The sequence below is a fragment of the Panicum virgatum genome, chromosome 3K (assembly GCF_016808335.1).
Source record: "Panicum virgatum strain AP13 chromosome 3K, P.virgatum_v5, whole genome shotgun sequence".
Taxonomy (NCBI): domain Eukaryota; kingdom Viridiplantae; phylum Streptophyta; class Magnoliopsida; order Poales; family Poaceae; genus Panicum; species Panicum virgatum.
Window position 1 is genome coordinate 32,606,113 of NC_053138.1, and position 21,676 is coordinate 32,627,788.

Sequence of the window (21,676 nt, forward strand, 5' to 3'; positions counted from 1 at the left end):
GCGGCCTCGACTTGAGAGATTTCTCGCCGCGCAGAAATGGAGCCGTAGCCGTAGCCGGTGAGCGCCTGGAGACGACGAGGCAGGCGAGCGTGTGGTGTGGAAAAGAAAAGGCCAACAACGGCGCGCCGTGCCGCGACGCCGTCGCTCTCCCGGAAGAGCGCCGATGGGGACGGCGATGCAAAGAATAATCAAGACCGCAGCCTTGCGTGCGTGTGCTTGGTTTTCGTTCTGCCTTTGCTGTTTGTTTGTCCGGTGAACAACTAACCGGGGAGCAAAATCCGGGTCCTGGTTGCGTGGTTGATCGTCCGTGGCTGCTGACCCCGGCGACTCCGACTCCGATCCATCCAGCAGGCAGCTTCGGTGAGGGAAGGAAGACTGCAGGGAGGCACGGAGCGTAGACGACTGGACGCCGGAGTCGTCCAAGTCTTCGCTGTGGGCCGGCCTGTAGTAGCTGGATGCAACGCAACATGGTGGTATGTTTTGGCAAAAAAAGCAGATGCCATCTGTAGCAAGCATAATAGTCCACTAGCAGAGCAGAGCACAGTCTGTGAGTTTCGTGGAACCTTCAGTGGAACTCGATCGATGCTCCGTGGTTGGGACCGTTGCAATGTCGAACGGTCCATAACGATCCAAAGCTCCATCATATCAAGACGGCAGAGACAGAACCAGGGGACAGATTGCGGTCCAAGTATCTGACCGTGACCGAAGGGAGGACCTCCCTTTTCACAACCCTCCACAAGCAGTCCACACCCGCGCAGACGCAAACAAGAGCCCACCACCTACAACTCTCTGTTTCTGCCGATGCGTCCCGCCGCCGTCCTGCTGCTGCTGCTCCCCTTCTCCTTGCCGCCCTTCGCTATAGCCTTCGCCGACACGACACCAGCGCGCCCGGCGGCAACACGAGCTGCGCGCCGGAGAGATGCGGGAACCTGAGCATCACCTACCGGTCCCGTTCTCGCTCACCGGCAAGCAGCCGCTCCACTGCGGCTTCCCGGCCTTCCAACTGACGTGCGACGCCAACCGCACGTATTTCAGCAGGACATTCAGGGACCGCCTGTACCACGTCCTCCATATATTCTACGACAACAGCTCCCTGGTGGTGGCCGTCGAGTCCACCTTCGCCGATGATGACAGATGCAATGCAAGGTCCCGGCCGGACTTCAACGTGTCTTCCAGCCTCGCCCTCTTGCCGCTCAACATCAGTACCACAAACAGGAACCTCACCTTCATCTACAATTGCGAGGTTCCTGGGAACCTAAAGCTGCCGGCGGGGGCATGCCCCAACCACACCATGGGAGCTTAGAGCATCTCCGGCGACCGCGAGCCGTTGACGAGTACCAAGAACTGCAGCATCTTGAGCGTGCCTGTGCGCGGTATCGATGTCGACGGCGGAACTGGACCCCCTCGTGATCGCTACGAGACACTGATCAAGGAAGGGTTCCTCTTGGAGCGGCCGCCGAAGCGAGACTGCGATGAATGCCCGGAGCGCGGTGGGGAGTGCAGATTCGTTGAGCTTACGTTCCAGTGCATCTGTCGCGACGGGCGGCTCTGTCCCGAATCGTCCTCAACTACTAGTGGTAAGCAACCCGTGTTACCACATAGTGTAATTTTTCATCTAGCTAGTGCCTGCTCTTTGTCCCGTTCTTATGATTTTTTGAGTAAACATGAGATGCCCAGAGGAGACACACGATCGATGCCTTTGAAACAAACGAACTGAAACAGCTAGTCTTGTTCGTCTACAAAATTGAAGTTGCATTTGACGCCAGAGAAGATTAAAACAACCAGTAAGACGTAGCCTCAAGTTTCGTCCATTGGTGTTTCCCTTTGACTTGTCTATATCTCTAGCCGCCACAATTTGAATTTTGAAATGCTCAGTTCTTATTCTAGGAATTTTGAACCACTTCCTCATTCAAGTGGCGAAATATGTATTTTGTTGAGGGACCGAAACTGGCGACCAGAGGGGGGTGAATGGGAGCCGATCAAAATTTCTTCGAAATTTGAAACGTCGGCCTATGTCCCAAAATCACCACAAGCCTTCGAACCTAGGTCAGCGAGAATAGCTATGGACAAGCTATCTCGAAGCAGAAGACCCAGGCCGCAGCGCGGAAGCAAAGCGAGTCGAAACGCAGAACTGGACTGTAGAGACCGGTCAGACCGGTTGCACAGACCGGTCGGGCTGGGAATTCAAACTCCAGACCGGTCAGACCGGTTACTCAGACCGGTCAGACCGGTCGTTCCCAGACAGCCCGCCAACAAAGCTCCAAATGTCAAATCTTGAGCAAACGAAGTCCAAATCCAACGAAACTTGGAGGAAAGCTTCGCATCTACCCCATGAACATATCCCCAAAAGATCTTTCCCAAAAGATTAACAGATCGAGAGAAATTAAGGGAAGATCAAAGAGAATTGAGGTTTTCTCAAGAACCCAAAAATCTCAATCCGTGAGAACTCACGATTCCTGCGGGTTTGGCACTAGGCTAGATAGATTAGAATCGTCACAACGAGTCCATCAAACCACGAATCGAAGAACTTGACTCCTCCAAACACAAAACACCTCAAAGGAGGAAAAATCAAGTCCAAAAACACAAAGGGAAGGGGAGGACGAAAAGCTCAGCACACACGGGTGAATCTCAACACAATTTCATTCATAATTCACGGAGGAATTCACCTATACAAAGGCTAGAGCCGACCACACCATCATCCCTTTGCGTTGGAGACCTTGGCCCTAACCTAGAGCAGGGGCAGGGAGAAGGAAAAACGAAGAGAAAACAAAAGGCTCAAGAGCCTCCACCAGCCACGGGCTGGTGGGGGGTATTTATACCCGGCTGCTGCGGCCAGACCGGTCGGTTCAGCAGCACCCCGCTGTACAGCCTCGATCGACGGCGGAGCTTCTTTCTTCGACTCGAAGTCTTTGCTGTGATTCCGCCACGTCGACGAAGATCCGGTCCGCGGTTTTGGAGGGTCCGCGAAACCCGGGTAGGTGGCCGGTTTTGAGAAAACCGCCAAAACTCCTCGCGCGGGAAGATTCCCGCCTCCACGCCGTGGCCCTAGACGCCGTTCCCGCCTCGGCCTTCTGACGGCCCTAGACGCCGCCCGACGCCCGTCACCTCCTCGCCCGCAGCGAGGCCCTAGACGCTGTCGACGCCCGTCGCCTCCGTCAGTCCCGAGACCGACGCCCGTGCCTCCACGACTTGGCGTCTTCAACCGCCGTCCGCCTCCTTGGTTTTGTGGCGCAAACTAAGAAACCTGCCTTCCGTCGCCGCTTGCGCCCTCAATCCAGGAGTGGACGCCACAGCTGCCACCCGGTCCGAGCTCCGGTCCCGGTTGCCCTTCACCGCCGTCCACCGCACGGTCCATCGGCCACAGCACCTCCACGGCAGCTCCCTGTCAACACTCGACGCCCGTGTACCTGCAATCCAAAGACCAAGCGCACAATCACACCACACGGTTGACAATTCACTCATCACAGGCAGGATAGAGTACTCTCGTTCCTCAATCTCCCCCTTGATGAGTGCATTGTCAACACACCACCTGAAAACAGAGAAGTGATAAAAAGAGAAACAAGAAAGCGAAGAACTCAAGCAAGTTACAGAAAAGCTCTGAAAGTCAAGAATAGTCACTTACTCAAGCACAGATCGATTCCCTAAGACAAGGGCAACGGCTTGACGCAATCGATCAAAAGCCAAAACATGACTCCTCAAAGACAGAGGTAACACTCGACGCAGTCATGCAAGAAGCAGAGGGAAAACAAGGAAACCAGGAGCCAAAACCAAAGCAGAAACTCCCCAAGCAAAGTTTTTCCCTCTCACAAGTGCAACTCTCCCAAAATGATGCACTCTCAAAGCCCTATGCACAACAAGTGTTTCAAAAATCAAACAAGTCTCCCCCTTATTCGATCACTTCTCCCAAAATTCTTCCCCTTGTTGGCACATGCACACATCAAGTCGAAAAAGACATAATGCTCCCCCTGAAGCTGAAACTCCCCCTGAACAGATTCTATGCAATGAATGCAATGCAGGAGGTGTAAGTGAAAGCATTCAGGGATACAATGATATGAGCAACATCTAGTCATAAGCACGTGTGCATCCATAAACAAGACCTGCATCTAGCTCAACAGGGTATATCAAATCAGTCTAGAGCTAGGCAAGTTCAGTTTAGGAGAAATAAAAGCATCACCCATGATCTAGCACTAACAAGTAGGGAAAGGAAAGCAGTGCTACTCATACTCATACAGGTGAGCCAAACCAGCCAAAGCATGTTGCACATATTCATTTTTCAACCAAATTTATATCAAGCAATTCTTAATGCCAGGGGTTTAAAGCTTGTCATGCTTTACTTAGCAATGAGGCCAAGCCTATGCCAAGAGACAATCAAAAGCTTAAGGCACTCATTTCAGTCATGCACAACCTTGCCCGGGTTCTCACATGTGCAAAGTGAGCCGTCCTGAAAGCTCGATCAGTGCGACAAGCAATCCCACCTGAATCTTTTCAATCCATTTCAAGAACAGTTCAAGCAATTTTATCAGATTTATATCATTTCAAGTATAAATTGCTGAACGAAAGGCTATACTAGCATGAATAAGATAGGAAAGCATATCAACACGCCCTAACATGCTAGTAGCCAAGACAGGGTGATCATGTTTTCAGATTATCAAATCAAAATAGCTTAACTCAGATGATGTCATATACACAATGGAGCAAGTTATACATGATCAAGTTTATCAACTCACACTAGCAGGCACTAGAAGATCATAGCAATGTATACAAGAATGCTAGTGCAAGTGAGACAATGCAAAATGCAAACATGTACAATGCATATGCATAATGCAACTACCAAACCTAGAAAACAAAGAGAAGCAAATAAAATCTACAAAGCTAACCAAAGAAAAGTCAGCAATCAAAAGGGGTAACAAACCCCAAGCTCCCCTCGCAAGCGAGCAAATGTGTCCTGCTCAAGCAGTTTGGTGAGAATATCTGCGGTTTACCTCTCTGAAGGAACATGGACCAAGTCTATGTGGCCTCTCTCATGGTTATCTCGCAGGAAATGGAACCGGATATCTATGTGTTTGGTTCTGGAGTGTAGGACAGGGTTCTTTGCAATGCTAATGGCTGACATGTTGTCTACAAAGATGGGAACCCTATCAAAACTCAATCCATAATCCTGCAAGGTTTGTTTTATCCAAAGTATCCGGGAGCAGCAGCTAGCAGCGGCAACATACTCAGCTTCTGTGGAAGAAAGCGCTACACTAGCCTGCTTGCAAGAGGACCAAGACACCAAAGATGTACCGAGAAATTGACAAGTGCCGGATGTTGACTTGCGATCCAACCGACACCCACCGAAATTGTTATCAGAAAAGCCCACCAAAACCAGAGAAGAATCCGCAGAATACCAAAGACCAAATTCAGGGGTGAATTTAAGATACCTGAAGATGTGTTTCACCACCTACCTGTGGGAGGTGCGCGGCGAAGACTGATATCGCGCGCAGAGGCAGACGCCAAACTGGATGTTCGGTCGCGTCGCCGTCAGGTACAGGAGAGAGCCGATCATGCTCCTGTACTCCTTCTGGTCCACCGCCTCGCCGTCCAAGTCCTCATCAAGCGCCGTAGATGTACTGATCGGAGTCGTCTGAGGAGATAAGTCACTCATGTCGAACTTCCGCAGCAAGTCTCTAGTGTACTTGGCTTGATGGACAAAAGTGCCCTGGGGAGTTTGCTTGATCTGCAGCCCGAGGAAGAACTGCAGCTCACCCATCATGCTCATCTCGAACTCCCTGGACATCTGCTCAAAAAACTTGGAGACAAGAGCGTGAGAAGAGCCACCAAAGATAATATCATCCACGTATATCTGAACTAATAGAAAATCAGTGTCAGATCGCATGAGGAACAAAGTTTTATCAACACATCCCATTTTAAAGCCCTGAGCCAGCAAAAAGGTTTTCAATCTATCATACCAAGCTCTAGGTGCATGTTTCAAACCGTAAAGAGCTTTTTGAAGTTTATAAACACGGTTTGGAAACTTGGGATTTTCGAAACCAGGGGGTTGCTTCACATAAACCTCTTCGTCGATAAAACCATTCAAGAAGGCAGATTTAACATCCATTTGGAAAACTTTAAAACCCTTGGAAGCAGCAAATGCAAGAAAGATACGAATAGCTTCCAAACAAGCAACAGGGGCAAAAGTCTCCTCAAAATCAATACCCTCTTTTTGGCAAAACCCCTGGGCAACAAGACGAGCCTTATTTCGAACAACCAACCCATCGTCACCCTGCTTGTTTTTGAAAACCCACTTATTCCGATGGGATCACAAGCAGGTGGAGGCTCGACTAAGACCCAAACTTGGTTTCTTTCAAAATTTTCAAGTTCCTCATGCATGACATTGACCCAATTAGAATCAGAAAGAGAGTGTCCAATATCTTTGGGCTCAAAAGAGACAACAAACGCTGAATGAGCAAAGCCAGTGATACTTGTTACCTTGGACCTGGTGACTCGCTTGTTGAGATCCCCTAGCATCTGTTGAGGTGGATGGCGACGCTGAATGTGCCGCGGTGCTTCCCGTGTCGAAGTCGCCTCCTCCTCAACCAAAGCTGGTGCCTTCTCAAGTGCAGCTGGCGAAGCCTGAGTCACCTCCTCGATCAGCCCCCGTGAAATAGACATAGTCGGATCGGGGCCGTCATCATCGTCTGAGCTCGTGGCGGAGGCAACTGGGTCCACAGCACGCGTGGTAGCCTCAGCCTCGCCCTCCGCAGTTTCTTCCTCATCATCTTCAAAGATGGAGGTGCCCAGCTCATCATCTCCTGCAACTTCAAAGACAGAATAATTGCACGGTGCAGTCTCGTCGAACGTGACTTCATAAGTCTCTCTGACGATGTTAGTATCAATAATTAGCACACGGTACACTCTAGAGTGAGAAGCATAACCGAGAAAAATGCCGTCAGACGAACGAGACTCTAACTTATCAAGATTTCCATCTTTCAGCACAAAGCACCGGCAATCGAAAACTCTGAGATGGTCAACACGGGGCTGGCGTCCAAACCGCAGCTCATAAGAAGTCCTGTGCATCAAAGCACGCAAGAAAATGCGGTTGGACACGTAACAAGCGGTGTTAACCGCCTCAGCCCAGTATTTGCGAGGAGTCCTATGCTCATCGAGCATCATCCTCGCCATCTCAACCAGCGTCCGATTCTTCCGCTCTACAACTCCATTCTGCTGTGGAGTGTAGGGAGAAGAATACTGGTGTTCAAGCCCTTGATCACTGCAAAAGACGTCAAAACGAGCGTTTTTTAATTCTGTGCCATTGTCACTGTGGATCGCTCTCATGGCCTGGGGTAACTCGTTTTTCAACCTCAAGATCAAGTCTCGAACAAACTCGAAAGCCTCATCCTTGGTTCTCATGAAAAAGACCCAAGAATAGCGAGAAAAGTCGTCCACAATCACAAGAACGTACCACTTCCCACCAACAGACATCACCCTAGAAGGACCAACTGTGTCCATATGTAGCAACTCTCCAGGGTGAGCGGTCATCACCAGATTAACAGGTGGATGTGAAGTAGCAATCATCTTCCCGTGGCGACACGGATGGCAAACAAGGTCCTTTTCAAACTTCAATTTGGGCAATCCTCGGATCAGGCCAAGTGAGTTTAGTCTCGACAACAAATCGAAGCTCAAATGTCCAAGTCTCCTATGCCACTTCCACAAATCAGAAGAAGGACCAGCCAACAAGCAACGAGAAGGGCCAAGAGGAGTTCCAGAGAACTCAACCAAGAGAACCCGATCGCGAGGTGTAATCCGACAAACTAAATCTCCTCTGGAATCAAGAACACGCGAACAGCCCTCCTTGAAGCGAACTTCAAACCCCTCATCAAGAAGTTGCGAAACAGAGATCAAATTAAAGCCAAGATTCGAAACCAAAGCAACTTCTCTCAGGGTAAAGCGATCAGAAACTCGAACAGCGCCAAGTTCACGTACCTTTCCTCTTCCATTATCCCCGAACACAATGTACTCCTTTGAGCGCATCGGGGTGAGGCTGGAGAACCATTTGTCATTTCCGGTCATGCGGCGCGAACAACCGGAGTCCATGATCCACCTGTTCTCCAAGCCTCCAACCTGCACATCAATAGTGAGACAAAGGGTGAGCAAATGTCTCAACACTGGGGTTAGCAAAGTGAGAAGCAAACCAGTGTCGAGCCATTTGCTCTAAAGAAGGGTTAGCAAAACCAGGCAAAGCGTATCCCCCGTCCCGTCTACCGCGTGACTGACGAACACCACCGCGAGGAAAGCGTGGAGCATCGAAACCTCCTTCAAAGCCTCGGTCCCGTGGTCCATAGCCGTATTGAAAACGACCAGGAGCACGACCGGCAAAGCGACCACCCGCTGGAGCACGGTAACCACCACCGTCTCCCTGACCTCCACCTACACGGCGCGCCCTAGCATCTTGCCTACCACCACGCCGAGAAGGACCATGCACCCGAGCAGAGTACATGTCCGTGTTCCGTCTCTCCTGCTCTCTCTCCTCACAACCCGCTTCCTCCTGAAGCAAAACTCCTCCAGGTGACCTTCCATGTCACAGAACTCGCAGTGGTACCTCACCTCACGCTTGGGAGGTGGAGGCCTAGCCTGCGGACGGGGAGGAGCAGCCCTCTTCTTCTGGGCAACCTGGGCTGTGGCAGCAGGGAGCGTGTCGAGGGGATTCCTCAGCGCATTGGGCTTTGGAACCCAAACCTACTTCTGCGGAGTTGCTTTCGGTGGTTCTTTAAGCACACCATCCGCGGGGTCAACAAGCGAAGGCTGCGTGCTCGTGCTAGCAGTGTTTCCAGCAGCCTTGCCAATCTTACCATACAACCTGTCAAAGTCTGACTTTGTGTATGTGTAACCGACCCCAAACCCATCACCACGCTTGAACTACTTAATCATCATGCCCAACTGCGGCTCACTGCTAGAAACCCAACTCAGAATCGCCCTAAGGTATGTGTTCTCATTCTCCAAGTTGGTTTTCTCTACCGCAAGATTATCCAAATCAGAGATCAAACCAAGGCAAACAGAACAGTCAATAAGTGGGCTAGACTCTACGACCTTAGTCTTTCCAAAAGACTTGATCAAAACGTTCTTCTCCTCTAGCTCCGACCTAAGCGTGGGACAAAACTTACAAGCGCCAAGCAAAGCAGGCCTAGATCTAAGCTCCTCTAGTTCATAAACAACAGTAGCAAACTTGAACTGCAAAGAAGCTAGATCAGACTTGAATATAGGACACTCATCGCATTCAAGCACATCACTAACAATGGGAGCGTCCTTGACAAGTTCAAGCTCATGCTTGGCCTTGGCTAGCTCGTGAGACACGTCAGAAAGCGAAGTCTTAGCAACATCTAAGTTCGCGACGTTCTCATCATGCTTGGCACGGAGAGCAACAAGATCATTCATGTGAGATATGCAGCCAGCGCACTCATCCTCACTAGATTTCTCCCTAGCACAAGCCAGCTCAGCCCTAAGCTTTCTACGCTCTCTAGCTGCTTTCTTAAGCAGCCTCTTCTGGTTGTCGAGAGCGGCGTACAACTCCCTAACCTCTGTATCAAGCAGGTCGATCGTGGAGTTTACCTCTGAATCGCTCTCGGATCCAGGAGAAGAGCCGGAGTGCGTCGGTGTAGCATGTCCACCCGAAGACGCACGAGCACCATCGGCTTCGCCCGCCATGGTGCAGAAGCTCTTGCGCCGACCAGCCGCCAAGCAAAGGCCGATGAAGCCGGTGGCTTCCTTATCCCGCTTCTTCTTCTTCTTCTTGTCGTCGTCGTCAGAGGTCGGTGAAGAAGAGCGGTCGGTGTCGGAGCTCTTGTCGAGGTCGCTGAGTTGCGCCAGGAAGGCCTTCTCCCGCTTCTTGGCCTTGTACTGGAAGCGCTTCTTGAGCGACTCCTTGTCGAAGCGTCCTCCCCGGTCATGACTGCGGTGCTTGTGGCGCCGACGCTCCTTGTTGGAGCCTCCCTCGTCGCGGTCGCGGTGGCGGTAGTAGTCGAAGGAGTTGTTCTGGCCACAGCCGGACTTCTTGGGGCAATCGGCGATGAAGTGATTCAAATGGCCGCAGTTATAGCACCCGGGGTTCTTCTTCCTCTGCCTGTTGTGGTAGACGCGCTGGAACTTGCTGCTGAGGAGGTACAAGTCGTCGTCGCCTAGCGTCTCCAGCTGCTCATCTGAAACAGAAGGCAGAGAGGCAAGAGAAAAGCCAAGAGCAGAGTTAGCGTTAGAGCTCGATCCACCACCTGGGCCAGTCACAAGAGCGATGCTCTTGGAAGGAGGGGCACCATTGAGCTTGGCTCGTGTCTGGTTATCGACCTCCGTGGCCTTGAGCTTGCTGAAAAACTCGTTCACGGTCAGAGTCTCATAGCCTGCAGACTCAATGATCGTGTTCACCTTGAGATCCCACACAGAGCGGTCAAGCGCGTAGAGCAACTTGAGAGCCTTCTCGTACTCTGTGTACTCAAGGGCACCAGCAGATCTGTTAGCATTGACTTTGTTCACAATCGACTGAAAACGACTGAACATCAAGTCAATGCTCTCACCCGGCTCCTGTGTGAAGTTCTCGTACTCACGCCGGTGAGTCTCGAACAGTCTGGCCTTCACCTGAGGTGTACCCTCGTGGTAGTTCTCAAGGCACGTCCAAATTTTGTGGGCTTCCTGAAAACCCTGGACGTGTGAGAACTCCGCACGAGAAACACCAGCGAACAAGGCATTGACGGCCTTGGCGTTAGCCTCGTGCTGGGTGACCTGAAGAGGCATGGTCCGAATAGCCAGCACCTCGTAAAGCTGGTTCGTGGTAATTTCCCAGACCTCGGCTCCCATGCTCTGCAAGAAGGCTCTCATGCGAACCTTCCAGTAAGCATAGTCCTTGCCGGAAAACATCGGGATCTTACCAAGACTCGCAATGGTCGCCAAGTGGTTTTCGAACCGGTTAAGGTACTGAAAATGTCAACTGTGCTCTGATACCAATTGAGGGACCGAAACTGGCGACCAGAGGGGGTGAATGGGAGCCGATCAAAATTTCTTCGAAATTTGAAACGTCGGCCTATGTCCCAAAATCACCGCAAGCCCTCGAACCTAGATCAGCGAGAATAGCTATGGACAAGCTATCTCGAAGCAGAAGACCCAGGTCGCAGCGCAAAAGCAAAGCGAGTCGAAACACAGAACTGGACTGCAGAGACCGGTCAGACCGGTTGCACAGACCGGTCAGACTGGTCGGGTAGGGAATTCAAACTCTAGACCCGTCAGATCGGTCGCTCCCAGACAGCCCGCCAACAAAACTCCAAATGTCAAATCTCGAGCAAACGAAGTCCAAATCCAGCGAAACTTAGAGGAAAGCTTTGCATCTACCCCATGAACATATCCCCAAAAGAACTTTCCCAAAAAATTAACAGATCGAGAGAAATTAAGGGAAGATCAAAGAGAATTGGGGTTTTCTCAAGAACCCAAAAATCTCAATCCGTGAGAACTCGCGATTCCTGCGGGTTTTGCACTAGGCTAGATAGATTAGAATCATCACAACGAGTCCATCAAACCACGAATCGAAGAACTTGACTCCTCCAAACACAAAACACCTCAAAGGAGGAAAAATCAAGTCCAAAAACACAAAGGGGAGGGGAGGACGAAAAGCTTAGCACACACGGGTGAATCTCAACACAATTTCATTCATAATTCACGGAGGAATTCACCTATACAAAGGCTAGAGCCGACCACACCATCATCCACCCTCTAAATCGAAGAGATTAGCTATAATCTAACCTCCCTTTGCGTTGGAGACCTTGGCCCTAACCTAGAGCAGGGGCAGGGAGAAGGAAAAACGAAGAGAAAACAAAAGGCTCAAGAGACTCCACCAGCCACGGGCTGGTGGGGGGTATTTATACCCGGCTGCTGCGGCCAGACCGGTCAGACCGGTCGGGTCAGCAGCACCCCGCTGTACAGCCTCGATCGACGGCGGAGCTTCTTTCTTCGACTCGAAGTCTTTGCTGCGATGCCGCCACATCGACGAAGATCCGGTCCGCGGTTTTGGAGGGTCCGCGAAACCCGGGTAAGTGGCCGGTTTTGAGAAAACCGCCAAAACTCATCGCGCGGGAAGATTCCCGCCTCCACGCCGTGGCCCTAGACGCCGTTCCCGCCTCGGCCTTCTGACGGCCCTAGACGCCGCCCGACGCCCGTCACCTCCTCGCCCGCAGCGAGGCCCTAGACGCCGTCGACGCCCGTCGCCTCCGTCAGTCCCGAGACCGACGCCAGTGCCTCCACGGCTTGGCGTCTTCAACCGCCGTCCGCCTCTTTGGTTTTGTGGCGCAAACCAAGAAACTCGCCTTCCGTCGTCGCTTGCGCCCTCGATCCAGGAGTGGACGCCACAGCTGCCGCCCGGTCCGAGCTCCGGTCCCGGCTGCCCATCACCGCCGTCCACCGCACGGTCCATCGGCTACAGCACCTCCACGGCAGCTCCCCGTCGACCCTCGACGCCCGTGTACCTGCAATCCAAAGACCAAGCGCACGATCACACCGCACGGTTGACAATTCACTCATCACAGGCAGGATAGAGTACTCTCGTTCCTCATTTGTTCGTTTCTCAAAACTAGTGGCAAATATGGTTCTGCATTTATGCTTTTTCTAGCAATCCTTAACAATGCAAGCGGCTCTCAAGTAGCAGCAGAAGCCAATCCCTGTGAGCTGTGGCTACTGACCACTGGCTGGTCAATGGAGAGCAGCAGCAAGCCACAACCCACTATGCTTTTTCTGATAAGCACGACTGTTCAACCTTTTGTCGGCTGACGATTTGGTCCAACCATATGCTTGATGTTTTCCTGACTAACACGCACGGTGGAGTCCTGATCGATTTGCGTGGAAGTTAGTGAATCCACAGAGATGATGCCTTCGAGAGTAGGGAACTGGGTTACTAATCTGAAGGGGATTGATACCTGTTCTTATTCCCCCGGCAGTAAAGAATGGATGAGGTTTCCAGCTAAAGTCTTCAGTCAGGTCTATTAGTAAGATGCTGAGTGTTCCTTTGTCCAAGTCTTCCCAAGTCTTCCATGGATAGATTACCGCTCGTTGTCATTAGATATTTTCTGCCAACTTGCCAAGTGACCTTCTCGCAAGGCCAGGGACAGAGAATATCCTCTGCTTCAACTCTTGGTACACATTTGCCGTCGTGATCTGTGAACACTTTGGCTGCTTCCTTCTTCCATGCTTCAACTCTTGATGTTTCATGTTTCGTTGGCTGTAATCTCGTCCTGTCCAATACTTCAATGTCTACTTGCTTGTCCAGTACTCCAGTAGAGGCCTCTTTGTCATTGCTATCGTTCTTTCTATGCTGTCCCTACTTCTGTAAACTATATATCTGTTCCTATCAAAAACTTAGCTTTAATCTTCCATTGACTAATAAAGTACGACCTACTTGTCATTCAGTACAACCATATAGTAGTAGTGCAGAAGATCAGTATATTTGAAGTTTTCCTTACGGAAGTCGAAGAAACAAGTACTGTGCATTTTAACCTTGATCTGCCAGAAAATAACGGGTCTGCAACATTTTTTCCTGATCATTGTTAGGCTGATTAAAGACTTTTTTTTACTGATCACAACGATACTTTTGTGCATTTCTTTTTCCTTTCTACTAATACTAACATACGGCCAAATTGTTTTTTTTTTCATCTCTGACTGAACCAAAATTTCCACATTGAACATGCAGGCACAAAAGGGTTGACAATCAAAGCAAGCAGGACAGCCATATTATCAGAACGAAAAAGCCTGGCATTCTTGTCTTCGGTACCCTGCATTCACACCAAACTGTAACAAGCAGGAATCGCAGCAGCTCTTCTTCTGTTCCTGATGATGATGGGCGCCGCCATTTTCGTCATACTACACAAGCGAAGGAAGAAGAAACGATCCGCCTCACTGGACGGCCTCATCCGTGACGGCACGCCGCTAGCGTCTCTTAGGAAAGAATTCAGCATGACCGGCTCGCCGCGCACGCACATCTTCAGCTACGAGGAGCTCGACGAGGCGACCGACGGGTTCAGCGAAGCCCGCGAGCTCGGCGTCGGCGGCTTCGGGACAGTCTACAAAGGCACGTGTTCACTAATTTTCAGCTTCAGCTCTAGTGTTCCATGGTTGGTGAGTTCAGCTGGCTCAGAGGTAAGAGAAATGGCGGTGTCCATATCCATATTCCATTGCAGGCATTCTGAGCGACGGCAGCGTGGTGGCGGTGAAGCTGCAGTACAATAACAGCTACAAGGGCGTGGAGCAGTTCCTGAACGAGGTGGACATCCTGTCGCGGCTGCGCCACCCCAACCTGGTCACGCTCTACGGCTGCACCTCGCAGCAGAGCAGCCGGGACCGCGACCTCCTCCTCGTCTACGAGTTCGTCCCCAACGGCACGCTCGCCGACCACCTCCACGGCGCGCGCGCCGGCGCCGGACCGGCCACGGGGTCCTCGCCGCCGCCGCCGCTGCTCCCGTGGCCCACGCGGCTCGGCATCGCCGTCGAGACGGCGAGCGCGCTGGACTACCTCCACGCCGTGGAGCCGCGGCAGGTGGTGCACCGCGACGTCAAGACCAACAACATCCTCCAGGACGAAGGGTTCCACGTGAAGGTCGCCGACTTCGGGCTGTCCCGGCTGTTCCCCGCCGACGCCACGCACGTGTCCACCGCGCCGCAGGGCACGCCGGGGTACCTCGACCCCATGTACCACCAGCGGTACCAGCTCACCGACAAGAGCGACGTGTACAGCTTCGGCGTGGTGCTGGTGGAGCTCATCTCGTCCAAGCCGGCGGTGGACATGAACCGCACCGGCGCAGACGTGAACCTGGCCAACATGGCCGTGCTCATGATCCAGGACCACGGGATCGACCGGCTGGTGGACCCGCGGCTCGGGTACGCGACGGACGGATGGACGGTCGACGTCGTGGCCGAGATGGCGTTCCGGTGCCTGCAGCCGGAGCAGGACGTGAGGCCGCCGATTAGGGAGGTGCTGGACGCGCTGAGAGAGTTGCAGAGGATGGAGCAGGCTGAGGATGACGTGGGACTGCTGATGAAGAAGAGCAGGGACGGGTCGCCGGACACCGTCATGTACCCGTGGACAAGCCCGTCCACGACGGCCCATAACAGCAGTTGAGGCTTATTCAGAGAAATGTTTCCTTTTCTTTCAGTGACCTGTGTGCACACTCTTCTATTAAACATGGGCCATGAGCTAGATTGATAGGTACGGTTGCTCAGATTGTTGGTATGGATGATCGGAGGATTCCTCTGACCCTCTGCACTAATGCAACTGAAGATGCTTTAAGTGATTTGCATTCTGTTTCTGTACGAGCGTAAGATGGAACATCGTCTTGCATACGACGGTTCGAATCTTTCTGCGGCATTTCCATGTTCAGACATACACAAGGAACTTCGTGTGACTTTCCACATCCTAAAGTTATTGGGCGTGGTTTCAGCTGACATCCACAAAAGCAGACAAGTCTGTTTAGAACGTAAGGTCCTCTAATTCAGTTTTAGCATTTTTTTAATGCCCGAAATACTCCGTCATGGCAAGTGAATACCACAACTAGATTGGCTGCAACCTCATCTTGTTCAATGTTATTCTATGGAGGTGTTTGTTTTTGTTAGATCACTCCAGCAATAGCCTCCAAATCACGACCTACATATGGCCTTTGGGGTTGGCCCTCATCTCAGAGTCCCTCTAAATTCGATCTATTCCTTTCTTTCCCATCCATTTTCTCAAGAAAAAAAATTCAAAAATAAAAAAAATCATAGAGGACGACGACCGGGCTAGTTCAGCGGCGATGATGGGTGGCAATGAGCTGTGGCGGCACGGAGGAGGTTGAGCTACGGTGGCAGCGGTCGCGAAGGCGGACAAGATGAGGTGGCACGGAGGCAGCCGAGGAGGAGGGCGTGATGCAGCGGCGGGCATGGAGGAAGACGAGCTGCGGCGAGCATGGAGCGTGACCGGCGATGCAGCTTGGGGCCGACGGCGTAGCGAATGGCGGCGTAGCAGACTGCAACCCCACTGGCCTAGCGATGACAGATTCGACTGCGTCGGGACCAGATCTATTGGCGGCATGGGTCAGCGAGCCTCACTGGAGCTCGGACGGTGGCACCGAGGTGGTGGCGAGCGGAGATGCACGGGAAGGAGGCGGGTGGCCGGCGGGGTAGGTAGGAGGTGGTTGGCCATGGCCCCACCAAATGGGGGCTGAGGGCAGAGCCACCAGGGTTGGGGGCTGTGGGAGGTGATTTGGGTGTCCCTTAGGGCTAGAGTAGGGTTCTGCTTGACCTTTTTTTTGGTCCCACGTATATGTACGGCTATCTAGAATTCAAATGTTTATAATCTATTTTTGCATTCTTATTTTTTTTTTGAATTTTTATCTTTCTCTTATAGGTGCCCTCTTGACGCACATTATGTTAGATTATTGATAAAAATATTTCAGACCTATTATCATAATCTTTTTCTTTGTTAAGATTATTATCTCTGTTGGTCAATCTCATATAAATATACTCTCTACATATATACATCTTTATTTTATTTTTCTTTTGATTAAATAACTTCTATTATTTTTATTTTTAATTAATTAATGGTAGAATTTGTCAGTTTTACCTAGCTAAAGGAAATTTAATATTTATACTTTTATAATGTATTGTGTTAATTTCATCCTAATAGAAAATGTAGATAGTTTTTTTAACAAAGCATGAATGTTTTGGTTAATTCTTTCATTACGGAAGGGATGGACCAAAGATATAAGATATTTTACTTAATTTTTTTATTTTAATAGTATTAAGGTATTTTAGGCTAATTTTTATGCAATAGTGGTGGTGGGTGATTTTTAAATAGGGCTATGTGTGTTTTAGGCTAAATTTGTACAAAATAGTAGTGGTGGGTAATTTAAATAAATATATATATATATATGGATATTTTTGACTAATTTTTATGTAATGGAAGTGGTGGATAATTTTATTTTCTTTTTTATTAACATGAGATTTCTGAGACCTTGAGAGCGAACGCAAAAACTTCTTTTGTTAGCTAAATACTAAGATAGTAGATATCAACTAGAGTGAACGTAGATGTTTATTTTGTTTGTAAGTACCAGGACAATAGAATATGGGCTCTGAGATTTGTACTAGTTTTGAAAAGGGCCTACCACAACTTTGAAAACAAAAATATGTGCCGAGATTAACATAAGCGACAAGCTGGCAACATGGCTCTTCATCTCGTGCGACATGGCGCTCTTGTGTGAGGTGACAGGCCGGCAATCTGTTATCGCGTTCACGAACTGACTGCTTCAACACTTGCGTGACTGGCCGGCGACGCGCTGAACCAACCACATTCTGCCGCAACGACCTAAATAACACACCAGAACTGATCTTGCTGTGCTTCTAGCTACCATGCCTTTTAATAAAGCAATGCCCACGGGCAGTTGAACATAGTCACATCGTCGGCCGTTGCCGGTTGCCAGTTTGCCACCATGCTTCGCCCAGCTGTAGTCATGCTCGTTCTGCTCGTCATCACCTGCTGCTTCTTCCTCGCGACGCATGCACAGCAGCAGCAGTCCCAGCCATCCACTGGTGGTAACACCACTGGGAGCCCGAGCTGTCTGCCGCACGAGAGGGACGCACTGCTGACATTCAAGCGTGGCATCACCAGCGATCAAACAGGACTCCTCAACTCTTGGCGGCAAGAAGGTGAGCCGAACTGCCGCCGGTGGAGTGGCGTCCGGTGCAGCAACCGGACTGGCCACGTCCACGAGCTTCGACTTAGCTGCGCCAAATTTAAAGCATATTTGGTTGGTGAGATAAGTCCTTCTTTGCTTGCTCTGAAACATCTGAAGCACCTTGATCTCAGCCACAAGGAACTAGCAGGGCCAACTGGTCGTCTTCCTGAGTTCTTGGGTTCTCTGAAGAGCCTCAAGTATCTTAACCTCTCCTACATAAACTTTCATGGCGACGTGCCTCCTCAGCTTGGCAACTTATCAAACCTGCAGTCTCTGGATCTTTCCGATATGGGAGCCGCAAGCTCAACAGATCTCTCACGGTTAACACGTCTTCCTTCCATACAATATCTTAACCTCAACAGGGTCAATCTCAGCACAGTAGGGGATTGGCCTCATGTAATAAACATGATTCCTTCTTTGAGGGCTCTTCATCTTTCCGGCTGCTCTCTCGCAATTGCAAACCAGTCGATGCCACATCTGAACCTTACAGACCTTGTGGAGCTGGATGCCTCGGTAAACTCCTTCAACCATCCAATGGCGAGCAGCTGGTTAATCTAGCAAAACCTCTCACAATTCTGGAAAAAAAAGTAGCTTCCAGCAAATCCATAGTTTACGCACGACCTCAAGTTTTGCATCAGTCTCAGCTTCTAATTGCAGACCTGCACATGATATAGCACATATGGTAAATACAATTGTTGCGTTACTTTTTTGCTAACAAGTGGAGAATTCGACAGTAACGTGCACCTTGTCATCATTTTCAATCAAACTAGCCATTTCAACAAACAAGTGGAGAACTATAAACAGACAGTTTACAGTGGGAACTATAAACAGAAAGACTAGAGAGATTATCTGCCAAACGTAAGTACAGTATCAAACAACAACAAAGAGTGATGGTGAACATCAGCAATAATTGCACCCCTATCAAACAGCAACAAGAAGAGATAAAGCAACCAGATATATGCTGTAGCATTTCAAGAGTATTTTTTTATGAACTACTATATATGCCTTTACCACACATGCTTTAATAGGAACCACTGATTATTTCAACATACATGCTAACATGCACGTTATACTGAATGGCAAGAAGAGATGAGAGTATCTATACAGCATCAAAGTGACATTTCTGAACAATTCAATCCACACTGACCTGCTATTATGAATAAAAGTGCAAACATCTCAGTGTACTACTTGAGATCAGTGGCATGTTGAGATTGTCCATATTTAAACACATACTCTTTCTTGTGAAGGAGCTTTGTCGTTGTAGTCCTAGTGATGGGTCCTACGGGCCGTGCAGCCGCCACGCCTCGAAGCGCGCAATGGAGGACTGGAGGAGCTTTGGTGCTGGGACTGCTAGCCACAACTGCCGCTTGGACGAGTGCCGCCGGCGAGCCCGTCAGGCCATCGCGTGGCTATGCGGGGGCGTGACCGAGTCGCGGAAGTGGCTACGGGTCGATCGGTCGAGGGAGCCAACGCTCGGGACGGTTCTGGAAACGCCAGATGCTATATGCCCGGCCGATTTTAGATGGCTGGATCAAAATTGGACGGTATGAAAAAAACTGTTGACGTGGTTCAATGAGGTGCTCAGGCTTGGTCCAAGTTTAGAGATTTAGAGATTTCTAATATCTTGTTGCACAAAAAAAAAATGTTTGAAAACAATAGAGAGTTCAATCCACCAAACTCTCCAAGCCATTGTATTTGGGCCTATTCGATTCCTACGAACAAAGCCCGTAAAGCAAAGATCCCTTTCTTCCACCCCGTGCTCTACTTTAATTCCCGTCTTTGCCCTCTTCTCACTCTCCACCGGTGGGTCCCACCGGCCACCAACAAAAACCGAACCACTGTTGCCTGAATCTCCCGTGCTTTCCTACCCATCTCCTCTCCGCCCTCCTCCGCCTCCCACCACCGCCCATGGGTGACTACCACCGTCCCTACCGGGGCGACCTCCGCTCGCCGCCGTCCTCCGCGCCGGACCCGGCCTTCACGCACGCCAACGGCTACTTCTCCTCCTCGGCCTCCCCGCACTCTAACAACGGCTACTTCTCCCCAGCCTTCGCCAAGGACGACGCTTTCCCTGGCGCCGGCCCCGGCGGCGACCGGCGGATCGAGATCTACACCACGGCGCCTCCGCCGCACCTTCCACCTCCGCCGGGACACACGCTGGCGCTGCCCCCGCCGCCTGGGTGGAAGGAGGGGCGCATGGGGGGAGGCGGCGCTGGCAGGAAAGGCGGAGGGGGCGGAGCCAGCATGTGGTGCCTCAGCGACCCGGAGATGAAGCGGCGTCGAAGGGTGGCCAGCTACAAGGCCTACTCGGTGGAGGGCAAGGTGAAGGCGTCGCTGCGGCGGGGGCTCCGGTGGTTCAAGGGCAAGTGCTCCGAGATCTTCCACCACGGATGGTAACCTCTGATAGCTATCTGGCTGGCTCTCCTTCTTGGACGGTGGCAGCCCCCCCCCCCCCCCCCCCCCCCCCCCCCCCCAAGAAAGGAACCGGAGTTCTTGGAATGTTTGCGATTTAGTTTTTTTTCCTCCTTTTTTTTGGAAGGTAATGCTCCAGATGTTGTCTGTTTATCTATCTGTTCGACTACTAATTGGAAGTGGATTTGAGATTGTGAGTGTATATCATAAGCTATTCGGCGGCGGATGCAATGCAAGTTCATGACACTGTTTGTGGTGCGCGCACTTTCTTCACTATGTAGATTCATCTGTCAGTTCTGTTGGGTGGTGGCTATAATGGATAGTAGTGGTGCCTTTCTTTGTTACTAATTAAATGAAATAATCAGGAATTTGATATTGCCACCATGGTTTATTCTTCATACTTGTTACTGAGCCTGGAGATTTGTTTTCATTGATAGGAAAGCCAGAATTTTATGACATGTTTGTGGAGATGATATTTCTTCATCATTTCTATTGTTTATTCTTTGAGTTTGAGTTTCGACACACCTTACGAATCAGTTATAAATTGCTAACTGTACCACATTGTTATCTTTTGGCTTGAATGAATGGTCAGGTATGTGGTACTAATGCCCGTGCAAGTTGGTGCTCTGCTAGGACGATATCAAGTTTTGATAGATTTTTTTAACAAATGGAAGACATTAACATTTGACATCACCACAGCTTAGTTCAAAGTTGTTTTTTGGAGGGCTGGTCACTAATCATCTACATTACAGATATCTAATATGTATCTTCAGTCAGAAGCAGTCATCTTTCACCAGAATATATTTCACAAATATAGAAAAGCTATCTAGTGGTTGTGGTGAGTGGTGACATCCTGGCAACTCTTCTTTTGTGTCATTGCTGGGTTTGGTCTGCGTGTGATATGGTTTAGCTCACTGAACTTTCTTTCATCTGTCTGTTTCATATGAACATAATTCAGCTAGTGATTGGTAGGTTTATAGAAATTGTCATCTGTATCCCACCTTCAGTCCCTATCATATTAACACAATAAAGCTGGTGATTGATATATTTTCTTGGCACCATCACCTTCCATGTGATCATAGCAACCTGTGTTTTAAATTTTTGCATGTCTTGGCACACTTTGCGCTTTTTTTTTTTGTAATGCACTTGCATGGGCACTAATGAATTATCCAGCTTGTATGGGCGGCAATTCCTGTACAGTTGTACTCCTAAGCTGTCATTGTCGAGCATAAATACATAATAGTGTAGCATGTCAAGCCTCAGTTCTTGTCTCGCCCGCTTTATCAGCGACGATGATGAACTTTGCATGTTCAGGCTCCTCTGTAGAAGTACTTGGCATCGATCTCTAGGTGGGGACGAAATGTCCCTACATTAGTGCTTTTGTTAAATAAGACTGCAGATTTAGCTATTCCTTTCGATGGACACACATGATGTCCTGATTTAGCTGTTGCCAGGGGAGATGCCAGTTTCCTTCTTGATGCTGTATGTTTCATACTTTACAGTTGCATGATTGCTTGTTGAGGCCTTGTTTAGTTGCACCTTGTAAACTTTTTGAAAGA

At 50.1% G+C, this 21,676-nt stretch overlaps 2 protein-coding genes across 5 annotated transcripts; both read left to right on the top strand.

Annotated features, from left to right (window-relative positions):
- The first annotated feature begins 833 nt into the window (after positions 1-833).
- On the top strand, positions 834-15,305 carry LOC120699022 (LEAF RUST 10 DISEASE-RESISTANCE LOCUS RECEPTOR-LIKE PROTEIN KINASE-like 1.2). Of its 4 annotated transcripts, none has more exons than XM_039982867.1 (4): positions 834-1,784; positions 13,694-13,721; positions 13,800-14,071; positions 14,181-15,305. In XM_039982867.1, the coding sequence occupies exons 3-4, from the start codon at positions 13,834-13,836 to the stop codon at positions 15,116-15,118; spliced, it is 1,176 nt and encodes a 391-aa protein (XP_039838801.1). In that variant the 5' UTR covers positions 834-1,784; positions 13,694-13,721; positions 13,800-13,833; the 3' UTR covers positions 15,119-15,305. The 4 variants fall into 4 exon arrangements, with proteins under 4 accessions (XP_039838801.1, XP_039838802.1, XP_039838800.1 ...); XM_039982868.1 differs by having other exon boundaries at positions 1,436-1,577; positions 1,678-1,784; positions 13,694-14,071; XM_039982869.1 differs by lacking the exon at positions 834-1,784 and adding an exon at positions 12,551-13,523.
- A 4,192-nt stretch (positions 15,306-19,497) lies between these two features.
- LOC120699023 (translation initiation factor IF-2-like) lies at positions 19,498-20,508 on the top strand. The gene is made up of 2 exons (XM_039982870.1): positions 19,498-20,114; positions 20,189-20,508. The coding sequence occupies exon 1, from the start codon at positions 19,614-19,616 to the stop codon at positions 20,100-20,102; it is 489 nt and encodes a 162-aa protein (XP_039838804.1). The 5' UTR covers positions 19,498-19,613; the 3' UTR covers positions 20,103-20,114; positions 20,189-20,508.
- Positions 20,509-21,676: the final 1,168 nt, after the last annotated feature.